General features: G+C 51.2%; 10 protein-coding genes across 10 annotated transcripts; 1 reads left to right on the plus strand and 9 right to left on the minus strand.

Annotated features, from left to right (window-relative positions):
* Positions 1–815: 815 nt before the first annotated feature.
* On the minus strand, positions 816–3,148 carry KY384_002924 (uncharacterized protein; the record flags this gene model as incomplete). The annotated part of the gene is made up of 3 exons (XM_044811446.1): positions 816–1,517; positions 1,668–2,053; positions 3,076–3,148. The coding sequence occupies 3 exons, from the start codon at positions 3,146–3,148 to the stop codon at positions 816–818; spliced, it is 1,161 nt and encodes a 386-aa protein (XP_044670579.1).
* Positions 3,149–4,284: 1,136 nt separating this feature from the next.
* Positions 4,285–5,667, minus strand: KY384_002925 (uncharacterized protein; the record flags this gene model as incomplete). Its single annotated transcript, XM_044811447.1, has 3 exons — positions 4,285–4,434; positions 4,500–4,814; positions 4,900–5,667. 3 exons carry the CDS (start codon positions 5,665–5,667, stop codon positions 4,285–4,287), a joined length of 1,233 nt encoding a protein of 410 aa, XP_044670580.1.
* Positions 5,668–6,231: 564 nt separating this feature from the next.
* On the minus strand, positions 6,232–7,017 carry KY384_002926 (uncharacterized protein; the record flags this gene model as incomplete). Its single annotated transcript, XM_044811448.1, has 1 exon — positions 6,232–7,017. One exon carries the CDS (start codon positions 7,015–7,017, stop codon positions 6,232–6,234), a length of 786 nt encoding a protein of 261 aa, XP_044670581.1.
* Positions 7,018–7,612: 595 nt separating this feature from the next.
* KY384_002927 (uncharacterized protein) lies at positions 7,613–8,293 on the minus strand (the record flags this gene model as incomplete). Its single annotated transcript, XM_044811449.1, has 1 exon — positions 7,613–8,293. One exon carries the CDS (start codon positions 8,291–8,293, stop codon positions 7,613–7,615), a length of 681 nt encoding a protein of 226 aa, XP_044670582.1.
* Positions 8,294–11,180: 2,887 nt separating this feature from the next.
* Positions 11,181–12,098, minus strand: KY384_002928 (uncharacterized protein; the record flags this gene model as incomplete). The annotated part of the gene is made up of 1 exon (XM_044811450.1): positions 11,181–12,098. The coding sequence occupies one exon, from the start codon at positions 12,096–12,098 to the stop codon at positions 11,181–11,183; it is 918 nt and encodes a 305-aa protein (XP_044670583.1).
* Positions 12,099–12,794: 696 nt separating this feature from the next.
* On the minus strand, positions 12,795–15,832 carry KY384_002929 (uncharacterized protein; the record flags this gene model as incomplete). The annotated part of the gene is made up of 3 exons (XM_044811451.1): positions 12,795–14,000; positions 14,086–14,426; positions 15,640–15,832. The coding sequence occupies 3 exons, from the start codon at positions 15,830–15,832 to the stop codon at positions 12,795–12,797; spliced, it is 1,740 nt and encodes a 579-aa protein (XP_044670584.1).
* Positions 15,833–17,770: 1,938 nt separating this feature from the next.
* KY384_002930 (uncharacterized protein) lies at positions 17,771–19,027 on the minus strand (the record flags this gene model as incomplete). Its single annotated transcript, XM_044811452.1, has 2 exons — positions 17,771–18,299; positions 18,849–19,027. 2 exons carry the CDS (start codon positions 19,025–19,027, stop codon positions 17,771–17,773), a joined length of 708 nt encoding a protein of 235 aa, XP_044670585.1.
* A 264-nt stretch (positions 19,028–19,291) lies between these two features.
* KY384_002931 (uncharacterized protein) lies at positions 19,292–22,102 on the plus strand (the record flags this gene model as incomplete). The annotated part of the gene is made up of 4 exons (XM_044811453.1): positions 19,292–19,466; positions 19,519–19,801; positions 20,159–20,183; positions 20,753–22,102. The coding sequence occupies 4 exons, from the start codon at positions 19,292–19,294 to the stop codon at positions 22,100–22,102; spliced, it is 1,833 nt and encodes a 610-aa protein (XP_044670586.1).
* Positions 22,103–22,187: 85 nt separating this feature from the next.
* Positions 22,188–24,119, minus strand: KY384_002932 (uncharacterized protein; the record flags this gene model as incomplete). The annotated part of the gene is made up of 3 exons (XM_044811454.1): positions 22,188–22,416; positions 22,455–23,206; positions 23,778–24,119. The coding sequence occupies 3 exons, from the start codon at positions 24,117–24,119 to the stop codon at positions 22,188–22,190; spliced, it is 1,323 nt and encodes a 440-aa protein (XP_044670587.1).
* Positions 24,120–25,040: 921 nt separating this feature from the next.
* KY384_002933 (uncharacterized protein) lies at positions 25,041–25,997 on the minus strand (the record flags this gene model as incomplete). Its single annotated transcript, XM_044811455.1, has 1 exon — positions 25,041–25,997. One exon carries the CDS (start codon positions 25,995–25,997, stop codon positions 25,041–25,043), a length of 957 nt encoding a protein of 318 aa, XP_044670588.1.
* Between the last annotated feature and the right edge of the window lie 181 nt (positions 25,998–26,178).

A 26,178-nucleotide genomic window follows, 5' to 3' on the forward strand; every position in this document is an offset into this window, starting at 1 on the left:
TGTTTTAGTTTTCCTCATTATGCTAGCGGTACCTCTGCTCTACTATTGAAATGGTCTCACATGTGCAAGAGAACCGATGGCAAGGATTGATAGGACGCATTTGCCCTTGTGTCCATCTCTGAGAGTCTCTTGATTTCAATATAAGAATCAACAATCAAGTGACGCTCCCTTCATTCTAACTCTAATGTTGCACATCGATGATAGCAGAACCGAAAAACATCCTCGTCGCAAGTACGTGCTACGCCTATTTCGGCAGATTCCCCCCTCTTCGATCTTTTGACAAATGATACAAACAAATCAAGGAAGAAATCACAAGCCGCAGCGAAGTCATCGCCACCAACGTATTCTTTGAAAACTCTCTCGACTGGATTTTTTTTGATTCTGTCTCTGAAAGCACTGGTATTGCCCATGAACAGAACAAAGCTGATATTTTGTAATGATGAGTTTTTGACCAGGGTATCAAATTGACGCAGACTGCGGTGCAATTCTGTAGGATCAGCGTGGTCCTTTGCTTGTTGATCATATCCACAGAGATCCACAACAAAAACTAGCAAATCAACATCCTCGTCAGGCTGCTGCCAGCCAAAAGTTTTCTCGGCCGACTGGACGCTCTTGGCAAAAATAAGGGTCCTTTCGCCATGGACAACTGTGATGTCTTCAATGTAATGATCTTGCGGTCCTTGTAATGTGATAAAATCGGAAAGATCGTCAGCTGATGGGATATAATTCGGCTTTGTGAGTGCTTGAATACTGTTCAACCCTCTAGATGAAGAAGATTAGTGATTTTCGTCCACTCGAATTCGAATCGAAGGGCCTCACGACTGTAGCGCTAGTCCAGCATTTCGGCGAAAGCTTGCCGGCCACTGTCGCCAGATGTCCCATGTAGCCAGCGCCCGCTGATAGACATTTGAAGTTTGTGACACAGGCTCGAAAAGCCTTTCAAAAGGTTGCAAACATTGACTGGAGAGCTTATTCAGGTGACCTGCAAATTGCAGCTGGAACAAACTAAAAGCGGATATTACTACTCCTAACATTGCTTCTCTCAATTGCAGTTGACCGGAAGGCTCCTTAGCTTGTATCAAATAGAACAATTTTGTCACAACGTCATTTGAGCTACCTGTTAGCAAGATTTTTGTTTCCTGCGGTTGAGCCGGTCTGTTAATTCTCATCCGTTCAACGATGTTGTCTGACATCATTACAGCAGTTTCAACGTCGCGCTTAGATCGTAAGAGTGATAAGAAGGATCTCATGCTTGGAATGGATGAATATTGTGGTCGATCGGTTGTACGTCTGAAGATTCTGCGTATGGCTCTTTGGTAGACAGGCGAAGTCATCAAATCATCATCAAAAGGAAATGTCATGGACCATTTAGAAGATTGTTTCGTCGAAATTGAGCTCCGGTCAGCGAAAGATACATCATCGTGAAGAACAATCATTGATGATGTGTCATCACGGACTTTCTCTAAAGCAGACCGCTGCTCCGGCCGCTCAAGGTACGTCTTTTGCTCGGAAAGCGTCTTACTACTTCAGTCAGTCTCTTTCAACTGGGTCTGCATGGAATCCGGGTATAGATACCAATTGCATGCCAAAAGCAGAAGACCAAGAGCACTGGTCTGTCTCTGAATGAAGTTTTGGAAATTTTCGAAATCACGGCTCTGGAAGAATACCCGTAACTTGCTCTCTATCTTGGGAGAGGCTTTATTCACCCATTTCAGCTGTTCGAGGTGTTCATCCATAGAATTGACGAGCACGCGACAGCAAACTACTGCCTCTCCTAGATCGATCACCAGTTGGTGGTGTTGCGGTACCTCACTCAAGTCAGACGATATCCATTCGCAAATCTTATTGAGCGAAGCTTTTAGAGAGCTTAATTGCGTCATAAGGTTCGAGACGGTTAGAGAGATTGTCACCCATCTGTCGCGTAAATCGCGCAAGGTTGAGATGGATTTGGCAATGACATCAACAATTCCCACGATGGCGCCAGTGACACCTATGATTGTGGCTGGATCCATATATTCAGGAGCTCGATCGTCAGGGACGAACAGGAGTGGGCCTGTAATTCATCAATTCGCGACCATAGTTGAAGTACGAGGCAGGTATGCGTCAAGAAGAAGGTCTTCTTACAGCCTTCTCGAGATTGACACCTCAGCCTTGTCAGCCGGGGTCAGCTATCAGCAGCCAATTAATGCCTCAAGCCATAGCTGACCTAATGCAGCACTAGGCGGTACCATCGAGAGGCTAGTGCAGTCTGGGCGAGGACTATCAAAGCGTGGTCGATTGTTGTCTTTCGTGACGAAGAGTTGGTGTGCCAGGAAAACAATGATCTCCCAATACTCTGGTCTCCCGGAGCATCCAGCAACGGCTGAAAGCAATCATAGAATCGTTGCAGCCTGATGTGATTTCTGAGCTTCAGGATGTCCACATACTTGTGTACGTGAATATTGAGGTGAAGTACCTTATGGAACCCGAGTCATTCTACACCAAGCTCATCCTTGTATCGCTATTTGATCTCTTGATTCAAGGTGGTATCCTCGATCGTCCACAGATTTACATGAGCACGAGAGCTTGGCGTCGGGATTTGGAGCGATCAAGACCGAACGCCGGGCAGCTCATGTTTTAGTCGAGAACCCGACATGGCCACATATCTGCTTACTTTCTTCAATCAGAACCGTTCCAACCCAAAAGAGCAGATTCTATTCCAATAGGAGGCGAAAGGATTAGGAACAAACGCTCGTTGCACCACAATGGATTAATATTTGAGAGCTCGATCAAGATACCGTCTGGTGCGGTCAAGGACTACATACATGCCGCCCACTCTAGCACTGAGCATAGCCTACAAGTCTCGCGATACGTATCAACATCAGACCCATCAAGTAGCTAAAAGATGGCGACTCACGGCGGTTATGTGGTCGTCGCACAACCATGCCACGCTTTATCCAAGGCCAAATGTATTCAGAAGCACGTTGGGACTCAAGGTTGACAACCTCTTTTCCTATCCCAGAGTATTGATATCAGTCCAGTCTCCGACATCAAGCTCCTCACAGGCTTTGACTTCATACATTTACAACCCATCACCAAAGCCGCCCGCTGAGCTCTGATACCCTCCAGAATCAATCCGATCAACATCCGATCCTGTGGCTATCGCCATACTCAGCAAACAAATCCCTCACAACATCCAAAGACGACTTCCATGTGCTCAGAAATGCCTCTTACCACCCACGATACAACCAAAGCCCACTTCCATGTGCTCAGAAATGGCTCTCACCACCCACGATACTCCCACACGCTCGTCCTCCGATTGAAGCAATGCCTAAACCCACATATCAGCCTCCATCATCCCTTCCCCGTCGTCCCCACCCCTCCCCAACAACCAGAACATAAGATAAACATACCAATGCTCACATCTCCTCCGCAAAGCCCTCGGATACTCCTCCCCCACAAGTTTTTCCCACCGATTCGGCACCTTGACCACCACGCCCTCCAACACCACCTTCTTCAACGGAAAGATATCCTCCTTCTCGTAAGAATGCCCGTCTTTACATTCCAGCCTCCCCTCTCCCTCTCCCTCCCCTCCCTTGTCCCCACTTGTCAGATCAGAGGGATACAAAACAGTAACATCAACAGACTTCCCATTCCCCATATCAATCCACCTCGCACTGATTTTATTCGCCTTGTCCCTCCTCCCCTCTTGCCCTGTGCGGCGAAACGCAGGGTTGATGTCTAAGAGGTATGTGCGTATTTCCATCCCTCCCCCCCTCCTTCCCCCTCACCATCCACGCCATGGACAAAAGTCCGCGCCCAAGTCCCCTCATCCCACCTCGTCAGCCCCTCCATCCCCTCCCCCCATCCGTCCCCTCCAGCATCATCACAGCATCCACATCTGTATCCCACGGCAACAACCTCGCATTCCACCACAGCCCGATCAGCGCGCCGTGCATAACCCATGTCTGCACGCCCAGCTCCTCCATCCTCGCCGTGTAGGATTCTAGTAGGTATTTCAATGTTTGGCGAGTTTGCGCGACCGTGAGGGTGGGGGTGGTGGCGGCGAAGCGCGCATCGACGTAGTTGCCGGAACCTAGCGTGTGGTTCTTGGGCGGCGGGAGGGTGAGGGTGGAGAGTAGTAGGGGGTAAGGCGGGGGAGGAGGAGGTTGGTGGGGTTGGTGGGATTGGTGGGGGTGGGGATGGAGGTGGAAGAGTGAGGGGAGGATGAAGACGACGAGGAGGGTTAGGATGAGGACGTAGAGGTCTTGTGTGTGGTGATGGATTGGCATGGTTGCTTTGGCATCATGGGCTGTTGTTCTGGTAGAAAATTTGGAGGAGGATGTTGGAGATATAATCGGTCGATGTTTTTTGGAATCGATGGTACAGGATACAATTTGCCCCTTGCAGTGAAGTGGGGTGGGGCACGTGGCAAATGTCCAGTAAGTGAATAATCTACAACATGCAGTATTCACTGTCAAACCAAGCTGCAGCCTCATCATGGATCTTCACGCACTCACAGCCAATCCCTGCAAGAAACTCAAGATCACCTTATTCACCTGATCCTTCGCTTCAAGCTGACTCCAATGTCCGGCCTCCACGTTCGTGACCACGGTTTTGGGGTTGAAAGCCTGCATCGTCTTCACGCCTTGGTCGAGAATCAACAGCGGATCTTTTGTTGCGCCTACGAATAATGTCGGTGTAGTCGTGTTGAGATTCTTGGGGTCGATGGATTCTCCGTCTGCGGTATTGTAGCCTGCCATTGAGGCGCGGTAGTAGCCTAGAGCTGGAGTGTAGCCATTCCGTGCAAAGATGGAGTTGTGGATTTTCTGCTCCTATTCATTGAGTGTTCAATTAGCCTTACATCTTACAGACATACAACCTAGGTTGGAAAGTTAGGAAGGCTGGGAGTGGACCTACCTCATCGGTTACATATGGCGCATGCGGTATGTCTTTGCCACTCGTCAAGAAGGCCTCGGTCGAATCCACTGGACCTAGATTCGTCTTCCATTCATCCATAGTATCTGGATACAATAAGTCTGCAAATGGCGTCTTGTGCGAACCGATGATTGGGCCAGCTTCGGTCTTGTTGAAGAACTCCCAGTACCCAAGAGTCGAGTAGCCGAGAGCTGCTTTAGTGGCAATATTGACCTCAGTGACGTTGAAGAATCCTGGCAGGGTATAAGGCGTCAGGAAGACGTAGGCAGAGAATCTGTCCGGGTGGAAGTTCGCGAGGCGTGATTGAATACCCGAGCCCCTGTTCTGTAGGTCAGTATGATATGGCTCAGAGATCGCAGTATCATGGAGGGAAAAGGCAGCGTGTAGTATCAGAGGAGAGTATATAGCTGACCAATCGTGTGCAACCCCAACGACTCTCGTCTCATTCCCAGCCACCTTGTCGACAACTTCGATTAAACTGTCAGCGATACTTCTCAGCGTGTACGCATGAACATCCATAGGCTGGTCGGTGCTTCCGTAGCCAAGGGTGTCGGGAGCAATGATGCCGTAACCTTCGTTCGAAAAGTACTCTACTTGATGTCTCCAGTCGTATGCAGACGATGGGAAGCCATGGGTGAAGAGGATATACGGTAGTTCAGAGCTCTTCGGGTGCTGGTAATGCGTTGTGTACTTGAAGCCCGAAAGGGTCGCGATGGTCATCAAAGAGTAAGGGAGTAGTTTTGCCGCCATGGTAGACTCTGATGGTTCGATGGATGTTGGCTGAGGGCTGGCAGAGTGGGAATGAAAGCATTTGTACCAATTGACCAAAGATTTGTGTCTTGCTCCGCCTACTGACGCCGTGTTATGGTCAAAGTGTCTCTATACATTGGCGCAAGTGTAGTCATGGGTATTGTAGTTGTATTTATTTTTATTCATATGGAGGTGGTAGGGTTTTCCGGTCTCCATGCATTCGGTAGACTGAGCAGCCTATGATGTTAACCCTAACTAATGGGAGGCGAGCGCTTGAATGGTTTGGTTCACTTTTGATTGATCCGTCCTTCCGACCCGCATACCAACACATCATATCTGACACCTCGAACCATCATTTTGGCTCCGTGAGAATAGACGTGATGAAGAGGAGTGAGCTTTGCGCACATTGTTCGGCATTCAAGCAGCAGTATGGTCATCTTGAAGAGTGATTCAGTATCGAGAGCAAGTTTCGGTGGACATCTTCTAAGTGGAGCTAGCCTATTGATAAGTATCATCGAAAGGAGAGGAGATTCTAAACCCGGAACCTTTCTCAGCTCCTATTCATCATCTCAATCCAAACCCCGCACCCCTTCTCGCATCCCCGGTCCTCGCGTTGCTCCTACTAGTATTTCTCTCCGCATCCTCAACGCTCATCTTACTATCCTGCATCTCCCTCTTTAGCATGACCACCTGCGCCTCAATCGTCCTCCATAACAGATCCCCGGTCTCACCCTCCTTACCGTCCTCTCTTTCCGCCTGAGACCACAGACTCGCCCACGGTATCTTACCAAACACAGGCGTCTGCATCGGCTCCTCATCAAGCTCAGGCACCCGATCTTTTCCCGTTCCAACCAGAGACATGAGCGCACTCACCCACATCTCCTGCAGGTACGCGAAGCTGAATCCTTCCGTCACGCTGGCGATTCTGTCTTCTAGGTCCTCTGGGATAGCGACCGTCTCGTCATCGCGTGCTGTTACGGCTTTCTGCAGCTTGCGAACCCAGAAAGCGTTATAAGCCTTCCGCTCCGTCTTGCCAGGTAGCGCGAAGTAATACTTCCGATCGAATCTGCTGGGCCGTTTGGCTATGCCTGGATCGAGATTATCAAGGTAGTTAGTGCTTCCGATCATCATAATGCCGTCGTTGCCCTGCAACCCATCCACCTCGTTCAGGAACACTGAACGCGTGTTTTGGTTGACTAATGATTCGACATCCTCAAAGATCAACAGGCAGGGGCTGCATTCGCGAGCTTTAGAGAAGACGGTTCGGATGGCCCCAGCGTTGGCGTCCTTGCCGAGTGATTTTACGTAGAGGGATGGTATTGAGGGTGTACGGGTTGAGAGGGAGTGCATAGCGGCTTTAACAGAGAGGGTTTTTCCATTTCCTGGTAGGCTGTTAGACGTGTAATCACACCTTTCTTTAGCATTGACTGTGTCATAGATAAACACAGTATCAATGGGTACACACAGTATTAAGATTATGCGTGTAAAGGTAGCTCGGATATATAAGGTCTCTTGACCCCCCCTTAGATAGTTCCTCATACAATCAGTTCTCAGTCTTCAACACAGGCCGTGCAGTATGAGTCCGCTGATCACAGAGGCGAGTCAGTGGATTTTGATTTCAGCCGAGCACGGAGAGAATCTCTTGTACGCAAGTAACGAATTGTAAATCAAAGAGATGAGACTCTCGAGTCATTTGAAAAGCTTCGTTTAATATCATGAAATGTACGTCTCCTAATGGTCTTTCAAAGAAGAGACTCATTACGTGGTCTGCATGGTGCGTTTGTACGTACCGCTTCCACGGCACCGCAAAAGCCCTATACTCGTGCTCCTTATCAAAGAACCCTTCCGTATCCTCTTGCATCCTCCTCTTCACATCCTCGTCCAGTATCACATCGTCCCATGAGCTCTTCTGCACGCTCTCCCACAATCGTTTGCTCTTTTCCCATTAATTGTCGAAGACCCAAATCTCTTTATCAGCAGAGCTTGCCTTGCGATTGCTCGCTTCGAGTAGTAGACTCTCCACTTTTTTCTCAAGCTCATGTTTCTCGGCTAGCGCAGTTGAAATGGGTTGCGCGACGATATAGTGGCTATGACTGATCTCGCCGTACTCACCACCAAAGTGATAACGGACGACGTAGAGATACCAAGTATAGCCTTGCCAAGTGTAATTGAACCGAACCAGGTTGGCCTTTCTTTCTAATTTGTCCTTGCTCTTACGGTCGTCTTTATAATGGCTCTGAAGTTCCTCATACGCTGGGAACGACGGGTCAACAACCTTACTAGCCAGGCCATTCTCCGCCAAGTCCGAGAGGCCAGTTGCTTCTGGGGTGCATACTATGACAGCGTCCGGATGTTCATTTCGGAGAGCGTCGGTGATAGCAATTGATGGGACGATAGGTGGGATAGAAGCCTTAAGGATGGCTGTAGGGACAGACGTAGGGTGTTCGAATTGGAGGCTATTCGTAGTCGAAAAATGACGAGAGGTAAGCTTGATAAATCCGCCTAGAATTGAAGAAAGCGGGTGCCGTGAGTGTGGACGTGTGAGCGTGAGACCCTTCGAAGCTCTCAAAGCTCTAATAGAATTACGCAGACAGCAAGCGCCAGCGCTCGTGGAACAGGATGTCATTGGCAAACTGCCAGACCTTCCAATGTAGAGCACGTTGCGACTAAGGACAGAATGAAAGGCACGATTATTTAGTAGTAGATGAAGAAGCGAATTGAAGAATTGTAGACGATGGGTGACTAAGCGGGCCGGAACCGTTCCGCGAAACTCACCACCACGCCAATTCCGCTTTTGGCAATTGACCAGAGCCTTAAGAACGATCGAACCATAGCGGTAAATCCAATTAAGGCTACTTCCTTGGGAGTATTCACGCATCAAGACGGTCTCCTCGGGTGCTGTAATCGACTGTAACGAAACCTATGTCTCTAGGACGACTCCCTGCAGCAATCTGCAATATCAGTACCAACGCCTCCACGGCAGGGTTATGAGTCTGACAGACTATTGACCTGATCGAGATATGCAGCGTCTGGAGATCTGGTGTTTGAGGCTAGCGGATTCAGCTGTTGATCAGTCATCCTCCAACGCTCAGACAGCTTCGTTCGATCAGCCCGCCCTGAAGATCTTATAAAGCACTTTGAAGGACCATTCGCATGAGGATATAGGCTGCTTATAAGGCTTTGCAAAATGCAATCTCAAGAGTAGCTTCATCCCATATCGACAAGCTATGCATATGTAAGCTGCAGACAATGGGATTTAGCATATTTTTTTTATTCGGCTGGTCTCTCCCTTACGGCGTCTTTTGCCTTGGACTTCCTACCTATACCCATCGAATCGAAGCTAGATTCCGTAACGGCAACCACATCTTCACGTCAACAGACTTTCAACTGGACACAGTCCACAGCCCTAGTGGCAAACCGGTATCAGAGCGGCTATCTTTTCGCTATTCCTATGACTATACGCACGAACTATGACGGTCTAAGCTACAAATTATCTCTCAGTAGACGGCATGACCCTCATGATTAAGCACAAGGGTGCGCAAAGCAAGGGATGTTTCGAGCACGCAGTGCCTTCGGTCGGCTTCGCGGCGGACGAACTTCACATCTATGGAGTGTGGACAGACCTTATTGACTCATGCTCGGCGCTGCCTACTTGTTCGAGGACGTTCCACAAGACGCCAAGGGTGTCAAATCGCAACTCTGAAGGCGGAGCCGGGAGTCGGGCGCTGAATCATGCGAGACCCTGCCTGAACTTTCAATGGAACTGTACTTGAAACTATCTCAATTCTGTGAAGATATGTTGATGTTCAAAGCAAAACATTGAGCCTTTGCCCGAAGGTTAGATGCTCGGTCTGAAGCAGCCCGACAGTCCAGCCAATCATTTTTCCATCACCTCCACAGTTTCGAGATCCATAGCTCCTAATCTCAAGTTCCTGCCCAAAGGCATACCGGGAATATATCCAACTTCAAAATTCAACCTGAATGCCCTATATCTTTAAACTTCCGCGTCTTGCATGATCTAGTCGAGCAATCCAGCCATTGAAGCATCCTCGTCGTTTCAAAGCAAGCCTAGTCGACACACTAGTCATTATTGCGTGGTTTGCTCAGGCGTCGAAATCTTATGAGATCCTTCCATTCGACCCGACCCGACCATTCGCATCAACACATACAACCCCTCGCTGCCGCTGACTACCCATGCGACCTCAACCAGACGCAGGATATTCTGACCCTGCATGTGGCTGTGCACTCCCTCACCTCATCACGCAGCGGACGTCTTCGGACCACGATCCAACTCTCCGAAGTATATGCAAACCCCTCACCCCACCAACCCTTCACCACTTTCTGCCATAGACGAGCTCGTCCGCTCAAGGTATCGCAGGGACTGAATCGCGTGCGCAATACCAGCTCATCGCAAGACCAACAAGGAAGCTGAGTTATGTGATCTACACATCAGGGGGAGGGACCTGCGTCTTTGAGCCAGGAACAAGGAGGTGCGGCGCGGGGGATAGAGTATGATAAGGGTCCCAGATGACGCGATACCCGACATTTCTTTGATCTACACACCGTCCCCTGCAGCAAAACACCGTGTTTTTTGTTCCAGGAACGAGGGGGAAGGCGGGGAATGTAGCATCCTGAGATACCCGAGACAACAAATCGTGGATCGACAATGCATGCAGGTACGTACCCCGCGCGCTGGTGGAGTGAGATGAGCCAAGTGTCTGAGGACCGAATTGATATTCAGGCACAACCGCTACATTCGTCACGATGTTTGAGTGAGGGAGAGCGTTCTGTGTTTGGGAAAGGCGATAGCAGGGGGGAGGGTGATGCAGCGCAGCAAGGTACGCCTCAGTATATCAAAAGTCTCTGGCGGTGATCTTCATACATGCATACCTGTAAGTGCTTGAGCATGGGAAATGGCTTTTGCTTTCGTCGGAACTGCTCGCGCCGGGGAAGTGGTAGACAAATCCCTTCCCTTGCGTAGAGGTAGAGCAAGCACTGTTTCCAAAGCCAAGAGGTTGTCCAACGATCCAGCGTTGACAGAACCTCTAAAACCATGAGACATTCGCATGGGCGAATGTGGTTGGAAGCTATAGATAGGCAGCTACAAGGGCAACACCACCCGAAAGGCGGCATTACTTACCATGCAGCTGTTAAGCGAAGGTGGGGTTGGGTGAAAGGGCAGGGGGGTGGGTCTTGAGTAATCATAATACGGAGCAAGCAAAGAGGGTGTGACAAATCCACTACATGCACGCATGCAGGCAGGCAGGCATCCCCGCGGGCTCCGAAAAGGCCTCGTAGCGAATGCCGTGGAGACATCAGATTGAAGACTAACTCTCGTCAGAGCGAAAAAACACCAAAAAGCCAGCCATAGCAAGAAAAAAAAAAAAAGTTTTGATAGATGTTTCGATTCCATAGGTAGTAATACAACTATACCGGCGTATATCCCCCAATCCCCGAACACCCTGCGCACGCACAAACAAACAAACAAACAATCCACCACACCACCCCCATCATCACCGCACATAAAAGATCACCGTCCCATCCTCCACAACCAAACTCTGCCCCACGCCCCCCTTAAGCCCAAAACTCCACTCCAACTGCCCAACGACCAAATCCCTACACGCCCTTACATAACCCTCAACATCCTTCCTCGCACCCTCCTCCACCTGCCCCGCCAGTTCGCGTTCCGCATCCTCAAACCGTGCCAGCGCATCCCTGACCATATCGGCGACCTGATCCATCGCATCCTGGGCATCGAGATCCCCATCCTTCATCAGCAATGGGACCAAGCTCTCATGTCGTGCATGCAAAACTTCGCCACGTAGAGCGAGGATGTCGTTACTAAGGACAGAAATGCGGGCGATTTCCTTCCACAGCTTCGCCATCGTTTTGTTCTCCTTGTGGGAGTAGGCGACGGGGAGTTCGGAGCCGTGGGCGTAGTGGATGAGGCCTAGCAGGGGGAAGATGGAGACGTTGGCGAGTTCGCGGGAAGTGAGGTAGGCGTCTGCATTATTTGGCGGTTTCTGGTCGGCAGATGTGGTGATGGCGGTGTCGAGGGTGGGGAAGTACCAGGCGATGCACTCGGCGATGGTGAGGAGTTGTTTGCGCGACGTGTGCGGGTAGGAGAGCGCGGCGAACAGCGGCGCGTTGAAGTCCAGCACTTTGGCTTTCATCGCTGTGTCTTTGAAGGAGCTGTTGATCCAGGCTTTGAAGTCCGACTGGATGGAGGCGAGGTGGGGGTTTTGTGTCCGCGACCAGGAGGGGCAGAGGGAGGGGACGGAAGGGAGGTCGACTTTGTGGCCCATGTGGCCGTCGAAGGGGACGAAGAGGGAGGAGTTGCAGGGGGATTTGGGCGAGGAGCGGGATTTGAAGGCGTTGAAGTGCGACGAGAAGGCTTCGAGGTCTTTGGGGATTGCGACTTGGACGGCCATTGATGCGAGTTGGTTATTGCAGAGGGAACAAGTTTCGGATGGTTGTGGTTTGTGGAGAGCACATGTTTGAGGCATGCTGGCCTTTATTATATATTCCTGGCGAGGGGAAATCTGGCGGCCGGGTTCGGTGGGCGGTGGGTGGGGAGAGTGCAGGCAGCTGCAGGTTGAGAGACACAAGATGGAAAATGGTTGGATAAAGCAAAGCCACAGATTGGTCTAGATCTCAAGGGACGCTCCCAGGAGGATGGATGGGGATGGACGAGGATGGTCAGCAATTCCCTTGGCTGGCAGGCTGGTCAGCGCCACGCTCACGTGTGATTGACTGGACTTGCAGGCGAAGCGAACTGGCAGATGTCAAAGCTCTAGACCCGCTGCACCCGCACGCTGCGGTCCATCCGATACAGCGGATCCAAGCATCATTAGGCGTCATCTGGCACACTATACCCTCCTAGTCGATGGATCCATGCTCCAAGTCCCTGGATCCAAGCCTCTTTGGACTATTTCAAGCCATTCCAGCTGCATCTGGGCCTCAATTCGCCCGGCGTTTCTACCGACCGACAACGGCGTCTCGGGGAGGCGCACCAATGGTGCAGGTAGATCACCGATCCATGGGGAGGGAACCTGATCCTGAGACTGTTCCAGACGCTGACGAGGCCATCGAATCGTGGTCGATCTCGCCTAGAAATGAAGTCCAGATCAGGCCTTGTCGATCTTTACCTTGATCCCTTTAGTTTCAGGGCTCATCGCTGGCGTGAAGGTGTCGCGAATGAGGTCAACATCCCGCTCCTTGACAGTATCGACGACCGTTAGCTGCCGGCCGAAATGGCGCAACAGGCCGGATAGTCCAATGTAGAGTTCCGCAGAGCCTAGATGCATACCCAAACACTGGCGTGACCCTCGACTAAAGGCGACGAGATACTTTTGTAAGCGTGCCCCTTCCGTTTCCAGTGGGAGCCATCTTTCTGGTTTGAAGATGCGCGGGTCAGGGAAGATACTGACGTTGTCGTGGACCAGCATTGAAGTCATACTCACAGGCGTGCCTGGAGGGAGGACATAGTCATTGTAGCTGATGACTTCGTTGGGACACACTCGCTGCAACCGATGCGAGACGCCATAACAGATACGCAGAGCCTCTAGGATGATAGCACTGAGGTATGGAAGCTTCTCCAGCTCTACCAATGGGAGTGCGTGGTCGGTATCCGGGATCGCCTGCGTCAACTCGTCCATACACTTGTCCAGGATCTCCTCGTCAGTAATCACGTAATACGTTGTCAGAGCGAGTATCAGGCTTGTCGTGATGGAGCCCGCGCCAACCAGGGTTTGAGCGTCCTCAACCAGACGAGAGACTGACTTGTCATAAGGAGGAAGGTCGGAGTCAAGTAATGTTTCGAAAACGCTAGGTCGTCCGCGTTCTTTCACGGTGTCCCTTTCTCCGGACTTGATATCCTGGATTTGTTTGGCCCATTGACGATGCCATCGATACGACACTGCGAGATCTGGGAGAAAGCGGTCTACGAACCACATCGGAAACGTATTCATCATTGGAAACAGCCACGGAAATTGTTTCAATATGTGGCTGTTGCTGACGATCGAGATCCAAAGCTCATAGTATTCTGGCGCGAAGTCTGCTCGTTTGAGGAAACCGTAGGACTCTGGGAAGCAATATTCGGAGACCACGTCTCCGGTGAAGGCTGTCCAAGCATGCATCAGATTGACTGGCTGACCTTTTGATTGATATTCCTTGAACCGTGCGATGACACGATCCATGTTGGCTTGCACGACGCCACTGTATTTTCTGATGGATTGCTTCGAGAAGAAGGTTGAGTAAGCATTTCTTCGCCGACGATGGACGTCATGTTCGATGGTTGCCAGGATACTGTTTGGCGTGCCGAACATCGGAGCCTACACGCTCAGATCAGCTGCCTCTATCCACGCGTGAAGGAGCAAGACATCGCAAAAAGCTCGGGGAGTTTTCATCGCCACCTACCGACCATGTCCAAATATCCGACTTTCGCTTTCCTCCCAAGACATAGACTTCATCGTAGAAATCCGGATCGTCGATGTGGACCTCATACGGGTTGATGCGAATAATGGGTCCGTATTGTTTATGTAGTTCAGCAATTTTGTACCCATATCGGCCCTGGAGCACGACGTCGTAATAGAATTCGTACCAAAACGAGAGAATTGCCAGTCTGGGACCTGGCACCTTAGCTACCGGGGACAGAAACAGTCTGTTGATTGCACCATAGATAGTGTAGCCCAGGAGAGCCAGTGCCAACAGAATTGTGATATTGTAATCCATATCCGCACTCCCCTGGTACGCAAGTTCTGGCCAAGCCAGGTATCACTCAGCTCTTGAGACGAGCTTGAGGAGGCACAAAACTAACGTCCACATTCCCTATCTTAAGAGCAATCAACCGCCGCCCCCGCCCCCTCACCGTCGCCGCCTAGCACTCCCTCCGTCGCTCATTCCCGCCCAGCCCGACCACCCCACGAATCCATCGTGCCAGCCTCTCACCAACCACGAGCCTGGTATCGACAAGCCAGGCCCCGGCTCAACAAGCCTACCACTAGCACGATGATCTTGTTCATTGGCGTGAAGCTAGACTATGCCAAGTGCCACGAATTTTTCACAGTATGCTCTCATTGGTGCGGCTGTAGCGAAGACGTCCGTTTCCCGCGCTTGAGGGCGAACTTGGCCACGCTAAATATATGTAGCGAGAAATGGGGGAGGGCTGGAACCCTAGGGGGTTTGGCTTATGGGGCAAGCTACCCTGTAGCCCGCCTAGAGCTAGGCCGCAAACGATTTGTGGTTTGCGAGAAAGAGGGAGGGTAAGGGAGAGCGTAGAGGGTTTGTGGGCGGAGGAAGAGGAAACGGGATGAATGCAGAGTGGTGAGTCGAGTGCGAGTGATGAGATACAGGCGGAAACGGTGCTTAACCTCCAAAAAGGAGGTTGGTCAGAAAGTCAAGTAGCGAAGGCATGGCAACGTCCATCTATTCATCTTCGTTGTTCTTAACCCTATTCAATATTCCAAAAGAAGCCCACAGCTAAGGACGAACCCATAGCCAAAACACGCGACATGATCTCCATCATGCCTCTACCGTCGTCACCCTCCCCACCTCTCCCCCCTTCACCTCCCATTAGACGCCCCCAACAAGCCAATGACCCCCAAATAAAAACCCACTTCATGATGCCGAACAATTACACTTCTGCGGCTCAGGCACGACACAAGCAGGCGTATCCCCCGTCCCACCGCCCGCTATCGAACTATTACTCGACCCATCAACCGACGCGATGGCAAACACGCCGGTCCCGAATGACGGGCGTGAAGCCACGGGGCCGGGCCCGTCTTGCACTTGCAGCAGGCAATTCGGCTGCGGTGCGTAGTCGAGCGTGAGGTTGAAGGTTGTTGTGCCAGAGGGGAGCTTGAATTGTTGAATTGCTGTTGGGGCGGGGGGTCAGTCTTGTGTGAGAGGGAGTGGGAAGGGGAAGAGGGGGAAGGGAAGGGAAGGGAAGGCGGAAGGGGGAAGGTGACTTACGGTTGTTGATGTAACTGCAGAATAAGTCAAGGTAAGGTTCTTTGTAGTCGGTCTGCCAGGAAACGGTGATGTTGTCGCCCTGCTTGAACGATTGGCCTGCCGATGCTGTGGGGTATTTGAACATGTTTTGTGCTAATGTTCCGGTGAGGAGAGTGCTTGTGGCTAGTATGGCGAAGGCGGTGGTAGGGTGCATGGTTGCTAGTTTATTGGTCTTGCTGTGGTTATTTCAGGGGCTCTTTTTTGATGACTGATGACGAAAGGGACTTCGAAAGAAAATCGGATTCGGAAAGCTGCCGATGCAATGGAAGGAGGAACTTTGAGCGAGGTACAATTGTTTTGGGCAATGAATTCGCAGAACTGTGCTCGTACAATTCGACGTGTACAGGTCGGTCTTTATGCTCTCTAACATCAACCCGTCTTTGCGTAGTGTCATTGGGGCTGAGGAAGTTTCGTCAAGGCGCCAGAGACGCGGCAATCCAATTATCAAAGCATTTGTTTGGTAGCCATGCTATGTCACAGTTGTAATGGCAGCAGACAACAGAAATGTTAGTAATCGGAATTTGCGACACCAAGTTCCTGCTTCGGCTGTAGCTGAGGACTTGTCTTTTAGGCTGCCCTAGTACTACCCAGAAACCAAATACTTCACGATTCTTCTTAGAAATGATGCGTCGCTTATGGTAGAAAGCGTGAAACACCAACGACGTTTCGTGTCCCGCACATTGTGGATAAAGAGTTCCATACCCGCCAGACTGCCGTGAGCCAGTACTCCACAGGGAGGAAATGTTGTGAATATTGAAGTTGAGCCTGCATTGGGTGAGATGTTTTTCTGATTGACGATAAAAGCCACCGCAGCGCGACGTTGTCACAGGTCAAGTCAAAGGCCCAGAATTCAACGGATTGAATGCTCAAGAAGAATCGAATACACCACGATAGCCGCGCCATTTCCAGTGATTGCAGAGCTCGCACTGTTGCTGTTCCATGGAAAACCCGCAGGCGAGTTCAACCAGTCCGAATTCACAGCGGTGAGATCAAGACCTTGAATCCAAGTGCCATGCAGACCCAGCTTCTCCGTATCTCATGACTATTACTCGATCAAAAGGTCCCAAGGTAGATCCAATTAAACAAAGATGTCACCACTGCTGAAGTCAAAGCAGAGAGTCCCTAACGTTAGTCGATAGAGAAATTCACTGAAGAATGAATGAATAGGCTTCATTCGAAGCGTGCATACGCGTTGGTTGTACCTTCATATATGGAGAGGGTATCATGCCTGCCTCTCACTGTCGTCTTGTAGGGAAAATCCGGTGCCGGGTACACCTTGAATAAGCATGGCGCTGTTTGTCGAGCGATCTTTGCATCATCATCATTCCTTGAAAACCTCATTGTTACAGGTATCTTTTCTAGATCCGCTATGTGCATGCCGTGATAGGACATGCACGGCCTCACATGTAGTCGTTGCGTTCCCCATTTGCTCGAACATAATGGTAGGAATTAATGGATTGATCCTCTTTTCACTCGTTAGCCACTCAACAGAGCAACGTCGTTGCGATAGCGTTGACATACCTGCAGCGCACATTGGACGAGGACTTTGAAGAGAAGCTGTGTTATCTCCGCTGAGAGAGGCCCCCTTTCCGTCAGCCTGCTTGCCCTAGAGGGTTGCAATGGCGTCTTTGTCCATGTTCGCAGCCAAAGGGATTCTAGATTGATGGTCAAGCCAGGCGATACTGCCAGTACCTCACGCAATTTCTGAATCCAGCCTGACTTTCTCCCTTGCCCATCTGACGCTCCCCTCCCACTCCTCCCCAATCTCTCGCAAACAACACTCCACCAATTGCCTCCCCCAGTCCCTACACCACCAAAGCCTTCTCATTCCATGCAATAGCACCCCATAATGCGTCAACAATACCAAGGCCTCTGGCTTACCCTTCGAAATCAACGCACTGAACTCCTCGGAGAAGACTGCAAGCCAGCACAGCACCGTAGGCCTATCTTCCTCCGCTCTCACCGTGTTCTTGAAACACACCTCCAAGCGTTCTAGAGGCTCTTCCATGGTTTTCGCATATGGACTTGATTGTATCTGGGCTTGGAGGATAGTCAAAGCATGCTGCGTCGGAGCGGGCAGCTCGTCGTTCCGTCAGAGGAAACCGTCTGGTATCAGCGCCGCCAGAGTCCCAGTCCTTAAGGATTGGGATGATGAGTCCACGATATGCTTGCTTCCGCGCACCAGGGTGGAGATCTGGACAAGTTCGCTCACGGGATTACTTATCATCTTATGGCCTGGGGGACCTAATGGCAAATCTAAGGCTAGGATAACAATGATGCCTGAAAAAGCGAAGAGGCTTCTGCAGTTGCCTTCATTGACGTTACTGAGAGCGTGCTTGGAAGAGGAGAGCGCGAGGTTGTAGTGCCGAGTTGCACTCTCGTGCCAGGATTGGTGTCCTTCAGTGTGGTGGAGATGCAGAGCTGCTAGGCCGAGGATACTGTGCATGAGATATGGATGCTGATAGGCTTCGCGGGGAACGTGAATCTGCCATGCTTCCTGCACGAAAGGCTCGGGGCCGGCGATGGTGAGGTAGGTCGAGGTGGTGTAGTGGTGTATGAGCTGTAGATCTTCGACCTGAAAGCCTGAGACTGTGGAGAGTCGTGCGTGTACATCCTCTGAGCTATAACGTGGTGATGCCTTCGGCGTGTGGGTCTGGGGTGCTCGTGCGTAGTGGCATTGTTTCCGCGACTTTGCGCATTTTAAACAAGTTGGCCAGGCTTGATCGCACTTGAGGATGTGTTGTCAAGGGATTGACTTAGTGAATGCATGGAGATCTACCTACCTTGATCCGTGCTCGCTTGCATTGATCACAGCCGTTGCGAGACTTTGAGTGGCTTCGTCTAGATGGCATTGACCTAGTCAAACTCATGGACTCTGAATAACCCTACGGATCTCAGTGCGATATCTTTGTGGCAGTCCCTAGTACAAGGGTGTTCAGGCCTATCTCGTAAGCTACATTGCAATACGATTCCAATCATCTGGCAGCAGGCAAGCAGTTTGTTTTTCGGGAAAATGATTATGTCGGAGAGAGGAGGCGCTAAGATGGAAGAAGTTTAGCTTACGAGATACGAAATTAGCCCTGTCGGGAATCCTCCCATTCGCTCCATGCCGGCAGTAGAATGAAGAAGACAGGCTTAGTGTACGCGATACGATGTGAAAATGTCCTCACATTCGTAAATCGAACGCATTGAATTCGATGTTGCCTGGAAGTTCGATGTATATAAACATGGCACAGACGCGTTCGATGGCTTCTCCAAGCAGAACATCTTCAGCATCTTTGGACCCATTCTCTACCTCATTGCCTCCATAGAAAGCTCCAACACCACACGCCAGCACTCCTCCCACCATCAATTGCTCATCGACCCCCTCAATATGTCAGCCAACAATCCCTCGACCTTCCAATTCTACCACTATAACCCCTCTCTCGCTGCAGCCGTCATTCTGATCATTTGTTTCTTTGTCACCACAACCATCCACGCCTACCAATTGCTCAAGACCAGGACCTGGTACCTGACATCCACCGTCTTCGGCGGGCTCTTCGAGTGTATCGGTTACATTGGCCGCGCAATCTCCAGCCAGCAAAGCCCTAACTGCACCCTGGGCCCCTATCTGATGCAGAGTCTTTTGCTTCTCCTAGCACCCGCTTTCTTTGCTGCGACACTGTATATGGAGCTCGGCAAGATTGCGCTGGCACTTCAAGCAGGAGATCGATGTTTAATCAAGCCGAGATGGCTGACCAGGACGTTTGTGGCTGGGGATGTGCTGTCTTTCTTTATCATAGCTGGGGGTACGTGCCGTGAACCCCATTGCTGACAAGCTCGATGCTGATGTTTTTTTAGGCGGAGGCATCATGGCTCAGGGAGGCAAGTCAATGCTTGGTGCCAATATCATTGTCGGCGGTCTGCTCCTTCAGGTCATCTTCTTCGCGATCTTTATCGTGGTGGCTATAAGTTTCGACCGCGGAATGCGTAAGCGCCTGACCGAGCAATCTTCGAAAGCTGAAGTGAACTGGAGGAAGCGTCTTCGGGTGCTATATGTGGCGAATACTCTGATCATGCTCCGGAATGTGGTACGCGCGGTGGAGTATGCGCAGGGCAATGAGGGGTATTTGCTACGCCACGAGTATGTCTTGTATGTCTTTGATGCTGTACCAATGCTGGCGGTAATGGTTGTGTTGAACGTTTGGCATCCGAGCGAGATCAAGGCAATTCTAATAGGGAGGACGCTGCATAGACTTGGGGATCTATAGACCTTCTTGCCATCTAGTCCATTTGTTGCTGACAATCAGCCGCCGTACCTTCATCGTCACTGTATTGCCGTTTCATTTCGTTCGTCCTATCTTCCGCCTATGTTTCGGATCATGTCCTTGAAGGCGGCTTTCTCTAATTTTGTCATCTCTGTGTCTATGCTCTTTCGCTGGTGACCCAAATCTTCATTTTTGTAGCCTCCCTAAGCTCTTACTACTCTCGTGGACCCTAGGCTCTCCGGTGGGACGCGAAATTCAGTCTGGCGGCACTCCCTCATGAAAGGTAATTTCAATACTGTTGCCCAAGGAATCACAACAGTGATGGAAAATCGCTCTTACTCCTCGTTCAATTCTAGGTCTGCTGCGATCTATTCTTTGATCGCCGCTTCCACGAGCGGTTTGATCACGTATACTGAAGGCATCCAGCCGTCTTCTTTGACGAGACTTATTTCCGTATTGGATTGCAGGATCTGTTGTGCATGCGCTTAGGAGAGGGAGGTCGTTGGTGAGGGTTTGTTGTGGGAGCAGAGGAGGGGAAACGATTAGCTGGCTGGAGATGGACCTCAACAATTGAGATCTGCTACGTTCGTAATCGATCGTCGGGCACGACGATTTGCGTGGCGCACTCTTTGTTGAGATCAAGGATGTAGGTGTGAAGAAAGTTGTTGAAGGTGTCGAGCAGATTGGATATTCTCATTGCCGGGCATCGAATGTGGATATTGAAATTCAATTTCAACGCGATGGGCGTACAATGACTTCTATTCCAGAGACGGCATCAACTTACCACATGAGACTAAAGCAAGGAGTCGTATTTGTGTCTGTCTTAGAAATCCATGCTTCAAGTATGCCACATTCGCGGCACCCCGATCCTGCGCCATCTCGCCTCCCGCCCAAGAGCTTACAGCTCTTCTTCGACCTTTACTGGCGGTGACCTCGAAGAGCTGACACGGCCAGATTCAAAATCTGTTCGCAGTCAAGATGTAAAACCTACCAGCAATGGCACTTCCAAGCCGCGACTGCCACCCACAAGACGGAAACCCCAATCAGCCAGCAAGAAGCCTAAACTGCCGCCCTTCAGAACAGTCAGCATTGGAAACCGCGAATCTACCAGCGATGTCACTCAAAGACCTCCTATAAGATCTACTCACCGTCCAGACCCTATAACCCTCTGGCCCGTCATCCCTATACGCTCTAAAATCTTAGAAGGCTCCAACGTCTGGGCTTGGTGGTTTCACGGATTGAAGACGTACAAAGATGCAAAGGAAGCTTGCGCAGTATTTTGGGTCTCGGGGGATGATGAGGTGAGTAGATTGAAAGATGCAGGAGTAGACTTCAGGATAGTCAATCGGGTCGTGGACTTCAACGACATTGCTGCTCGTATGAAGAAGCTTGGAATTGAGCTGCCCCACACGAAGATTCTATTCGCGCTCGCTATTTCGGCGAGAGAACCGACTGCTTTGAAGCAGTACCTCAGACAAGAGATGGCTTTATACGGATCAAAGACCGGAGCGCTCAGGTCGTATAAAGATTGGGTTCTACACAAGATCTTCGATACCTGGTTGGACTTGACGCCGGAAACAATCAATGGCGTTCATGAAGCAAGGCGAACGGCTCAATTTTACACCTGTTTAACCGGCCGGGGCATCAAGAACACGCAAATAGACGACGATCAAAGAGAGCAGAGCCTGTTCCATATGATTGGCCAGACAATGTATGGATCAGAAATAGAGCGAAAATACATCAGGCTAGTAGGTCGGATTGCTGGTCCGAGTGCTGTCCTTTGGGAGTGGTTCCATTGGGACCGATTCAAGGATAAAGAGACTGCAGAAGGCACTCGAAGGTTCAAGCCTCGGCCTGATTTCATGCGAAACGAGGTCATTCGGGTTTTGGCAAGTCTGGGAGACTCCTCAAAAGCGTGGAGGATTGCCTACGAGCGCCATCAGGGTCGTTATAATAACATGGAGCCCTTGACTTGGGAATATTTGTTGCGCAGCCCGCAACATATCCTGAAATGGGTACCAGAGATGGACAAGCCAGCACTGGCACTGCTTGGGAAGAGTCTACCCGCACTGGAGAGTCAACTCGGTGTTGAATGGGTCGGGGGTGAAGACGGATATCATGTGTCTAAAGGTCACCCCTTCTGGGTAAGAGAAGATATGATAGCAGATGAACCTTGAAGAGCCTTGCCAGGACAGATGGTATTATCTCAGCATGTGAGACCAACGGCCGAGGATACATCTACATGAATGGGCGTATCATGATCTATAGCAGCTCTGAGATACCACCCCGCCTATCCACAAAGCTTGTAAGAAATAAGAGATGGAGCAAATAGAACTGGAGCAGCATCACGAGACCTCCCACGACATAGCCATCTGCCTCACGAGTCGCCGTGACCTCCCAGTCCCATCCTGCATCACCACCATCAACCACATAACCATGACCACCACCGCGGCAAAATACACGAAGAACGTACTTAGTCTCCATCAGCAAACTTCGCGCACGCACAGCACGGATTGTGAAGAGACCTACACGAACGGATTATGCCTAGATGTCCTCCCCTCCTGCGCAGCCTCCTCACACTCCTTCAAATACCTCTCCTTCTCCTCAGGATCAGTCAGGATATCGGCCGCCCATCCAACCCTCTTGGCTTCCTCCTTCATTAAATCCTTCGCAGCGGGGGTCAAGCTCTGTCGACGATCCAACCGATCTGGATGCATCTTGATGCGGGCTTCCCGGGCCGCTTTCTTGATCTTTGAAGCGGGTGTTGATGGGTCGAGTTTGAGAATCGAATACAACGGTATCAGCGATTCCTCAACTTTCAGCTCCGCCATCTCCGGGGCTTTGAAAGCTTCCGTCTTGTCAGTAGACTCATTGACCTTCTCGTCAAAACGGTTTGCGCCTCCGTATCGGCCAATTCTGCTACCTTCGCCCCACGCGGGTTGTTCATCAGTCTCCTCTTCCGCACCACCAACACCTTCTTCCTCATCCTCCTCCCTATCGCCATCCCCATCCCCACCCCCATCACCATCACAATCAGAACCCTCCCACTCACACGTCCCAGGCATCCGCGTCAACACCTCCCCATCCCTCCCCCCACCCAAGTCCGCAACTACAGCCCCCCAAAGCCGCTGCCACCACCACCCCCACCCCCAACCCCGCCCATGCACCTTACACCCCGGCCGCCCAACCGTGCCCTCGCGAAAAACACACCGTTCACAGTCCTCGGGATGCTCCTCCTCAAGATGCCCCGCCTTCCCTCCCCGCTTCCGCCCCACTTCCTTCTGGCAGAAATGGCACCACAAGCCCCAATGTTTCTCTTTCTCCTCTTTACTTATGAACCACGCCCCACAGCCTCCCTTCCCCTCCCCCTCCCCCCTCCCCCTTCTGCGCACAACGCACATGGCTCCCCTGCAAATGCCCTCTCATACCCTCCCCCCCGACCCAGACATCGCAGACAGTACACCATCCCTGGGCATGCCGTTCGCGTCTATGTTCCTCCAACACCGCCTCTCCGTCAGGAAAATCCACGCCTCCGGGACATTCCCAGCATACATGTCGATGTGCGTCTTTGACGTGCACGTCGCGTGCGAGGGGGAGGGCCAGTATGTCCATCCCTCCCCCTTCCTTCCCCCCTTCCTTCCCCCTTTCCCTCGCCCTTTTCCTTCCCCTCCTTCCCCTCCCCCTCCCCTTTCCCTCCCTCTCCCCCTTCCCATGGACCGAACTGGTACAGCACAGCCGACAGCAACGAACCAGCCCACAATCATGGCCCTCGCTTAGCGCCGCGCGCGTGGGGTAGACGGTGGGATCAGGGCAGCAAGGACATGTGATATGCAGGTGCGGAAGGGCTTTGACATGGGCGTTTTTCGCCGCGAGGGTGCGGAAGGGAAGGAAGCAGTGCGTGCACCAGCGGGCTGTGGTCGAAGACTCCGATAGTAAGTGGGGCCGTCCATCCGCTTCATCAGATTTTCGTTCGTCGCGCCTTGGGACATCCTCCTTCTTCAACCCATGAATTATCTCCGGCATGCGCCCCGCCTTCCTCTCCCTCCTCACGCTGCGCTGCCACCACTCCGCCGTCTCGTCCCATTTCTTGAAGCGCTTCTCGCGTTCTCCGGCGATGTAGGCTTGGCGCTCCCTTTCAATGCGGAGGCAGTCGTCGCAGGGGTTGGCAGATCGGTGGCCTGAGCAGTCTTCCATTGCGCGTGAGGGTGCAGTGGGTTGCTTGTGATGGGGGTGCGTTGATGGTGTAGTGTTGGTTGGGGGAGTTGGGTTGGTTGGGGGAGTTTGGGGGAGGTGGTGATGAAATGTCTGTGGAGGAATCGGTGGTGTTGTTGGCGGAGTCGGCTGGCGGTGATGATGGTGGGAATGGGATGAGGAGGGTGAGGAGGGTGAGGATGTAGGTGAGGGGGAAGTGCATCGCGTTGTAGGATGGCTGGGATTGCGGAACAGAGAAGATTTCATAGGAAGTGGAGACGGAGACGTGAGAGAGATGAGTGTTGCAGACATTTGTTTATGTGAACTACGTGTGTCGCGGTGGGAGATTGGATGGTGGGGTCGAGAGCGTGTCGTGGCGGTGAATGACACTGTGGTGTCGTGACTTTTCTTTGTTCGGTGGGTGCGGATGCTTGCATGGCGAATTATCGCAGGTAAGTAGATTGCGTTCTACCTCTTTGGGCTGGTAAACATCGGGATGAGCAATTGATGAAATTGGTACATGCAAGAGTGTCGAATGTTGAGAAACGTGTGGTGGATAGTGTGGGTTGTCGAGAGAAGGACAATGAAAGCGCCGCATGCAATCTAACATGACTTCAGTTGGGGCGATTTGGGTAGGTCATGGTTTCGTTTTTCAGTGATAGGATAGGACTAAGCGCTGTCTACTAATACCTTGCTATGGTCAGTGCGGGTCAGGTATAGGTGTGGGTGAGGCGATTGTCTCCAAAGTGTCCTTGTATTACAATTAGCAGAGCGTATGCATTATTAGCTGAATTGATTCCAGAGAAGAGAGTTAATATACCTGATGTTAGCATGGAGATCTATCTCAGCAAGTGCAAGTGATTCCATGAAGCTCCTCGTCCCTGGTCAGTCTCGTGTAAGCTGGCACAGCAATGTTTTCCTCCCTCAAAACTGCACATGGAATATCTCATCAGCCGATTGACTGGCAGCTTTCAAGCTCTCTCCGGTCTCTTCTCCCTGGAAAGGCTTCGCGTTCCAGCGTTCATGCTTTTCTTCCGCCTCTTTGAGAGGGCTCGACCCCCTCACAATTAGACGTAGAAAATCGGTCAAATCTGCAATCGTGATCGGGTTGAGTGACACTCTCCAAGGCCCTTGAGTGTAATTATATTTCTCGCTTCCAAGATCTTCTTCGTTGCATGCCCACAATTTGCCCCCTTGACCTTCGACCTTTCGAAAATGCGTTGCTCCGCGAGCCTCCTGGTACTTGTACATCAAGACACCGCGAATTGCATCGTCAATCATGCTTCCGGAGATGTCTTCAAAATGTTGCATCATATCCCAGACATCGGCTTCATGAATCTCGTGGGTAAAAGGTGATATTTTCTGACACACCATCTGGACCCGATTGGGATGGTTGGGTAGATGGATATGTAAATGGCGGTCGAAATGACGCAACACAGCTTCATCGAGAAGCCATGGGGATCTCGTGATACCAATCACAAGGACATCTCGGAAACAGTTAATTGCGGCCAAGAGCTCGGATTTGGCGGTGGGATGCACCACCAGGGTCGAGCCAACTCCAAGCATCTGCTCTACGTCGTTGAGAATTATGACACGAGACTCGGGCAGCGCTGTGTACCATGCGAAAAGACCGGAAACGTGTCCGACATTCACTGTTACGATGGATGCATGTATGATCCGAACATCGTACTTTGGGGAGAATGACTGAGCGAAAAGTTTCTTGCCTGATCCAATGACACCATGTAGCAAGAAGGTCCGCCATGGCTTGTAGGGAAGAAACCGGTTTGGATCGTTGAGTGCATTAGCGGCGAGTGCAATCTCCGCCTTCGCATTATCCAGGCCGACGACGGAGTCTGGATGAGGGTCGACGTTGGGATCCATTGGATTTGATGGAGCTCGATGGTTGAGAGTGTTGAAAGGAGAAGTGGGATCCTTAGCAGTGACACTTCAAATTCTCCCGCTGTCACCACGAAGTGATGACTAATGCCCCAATCTGCCCACTTTAATCTTGCCAACTTCACATCCTCCTCGTCTTTGCAAGAAAACATATACTCTTGGAGTG

This window comes from Bacidia gigantensis (assembly GCF_019456465.1).
Source record: "Bacidia gigantensis strain McMullin 20006 chromosome Unknown contig_180, whole genome shotgun sequence".
Classification (NCBI taxonomy): Eukaryota; Fungi; Ascomycota; class Lecanoromycetes; order Lecanorales; family Ramalinaceae; genus Bacidia; species Bacidia gigantensis.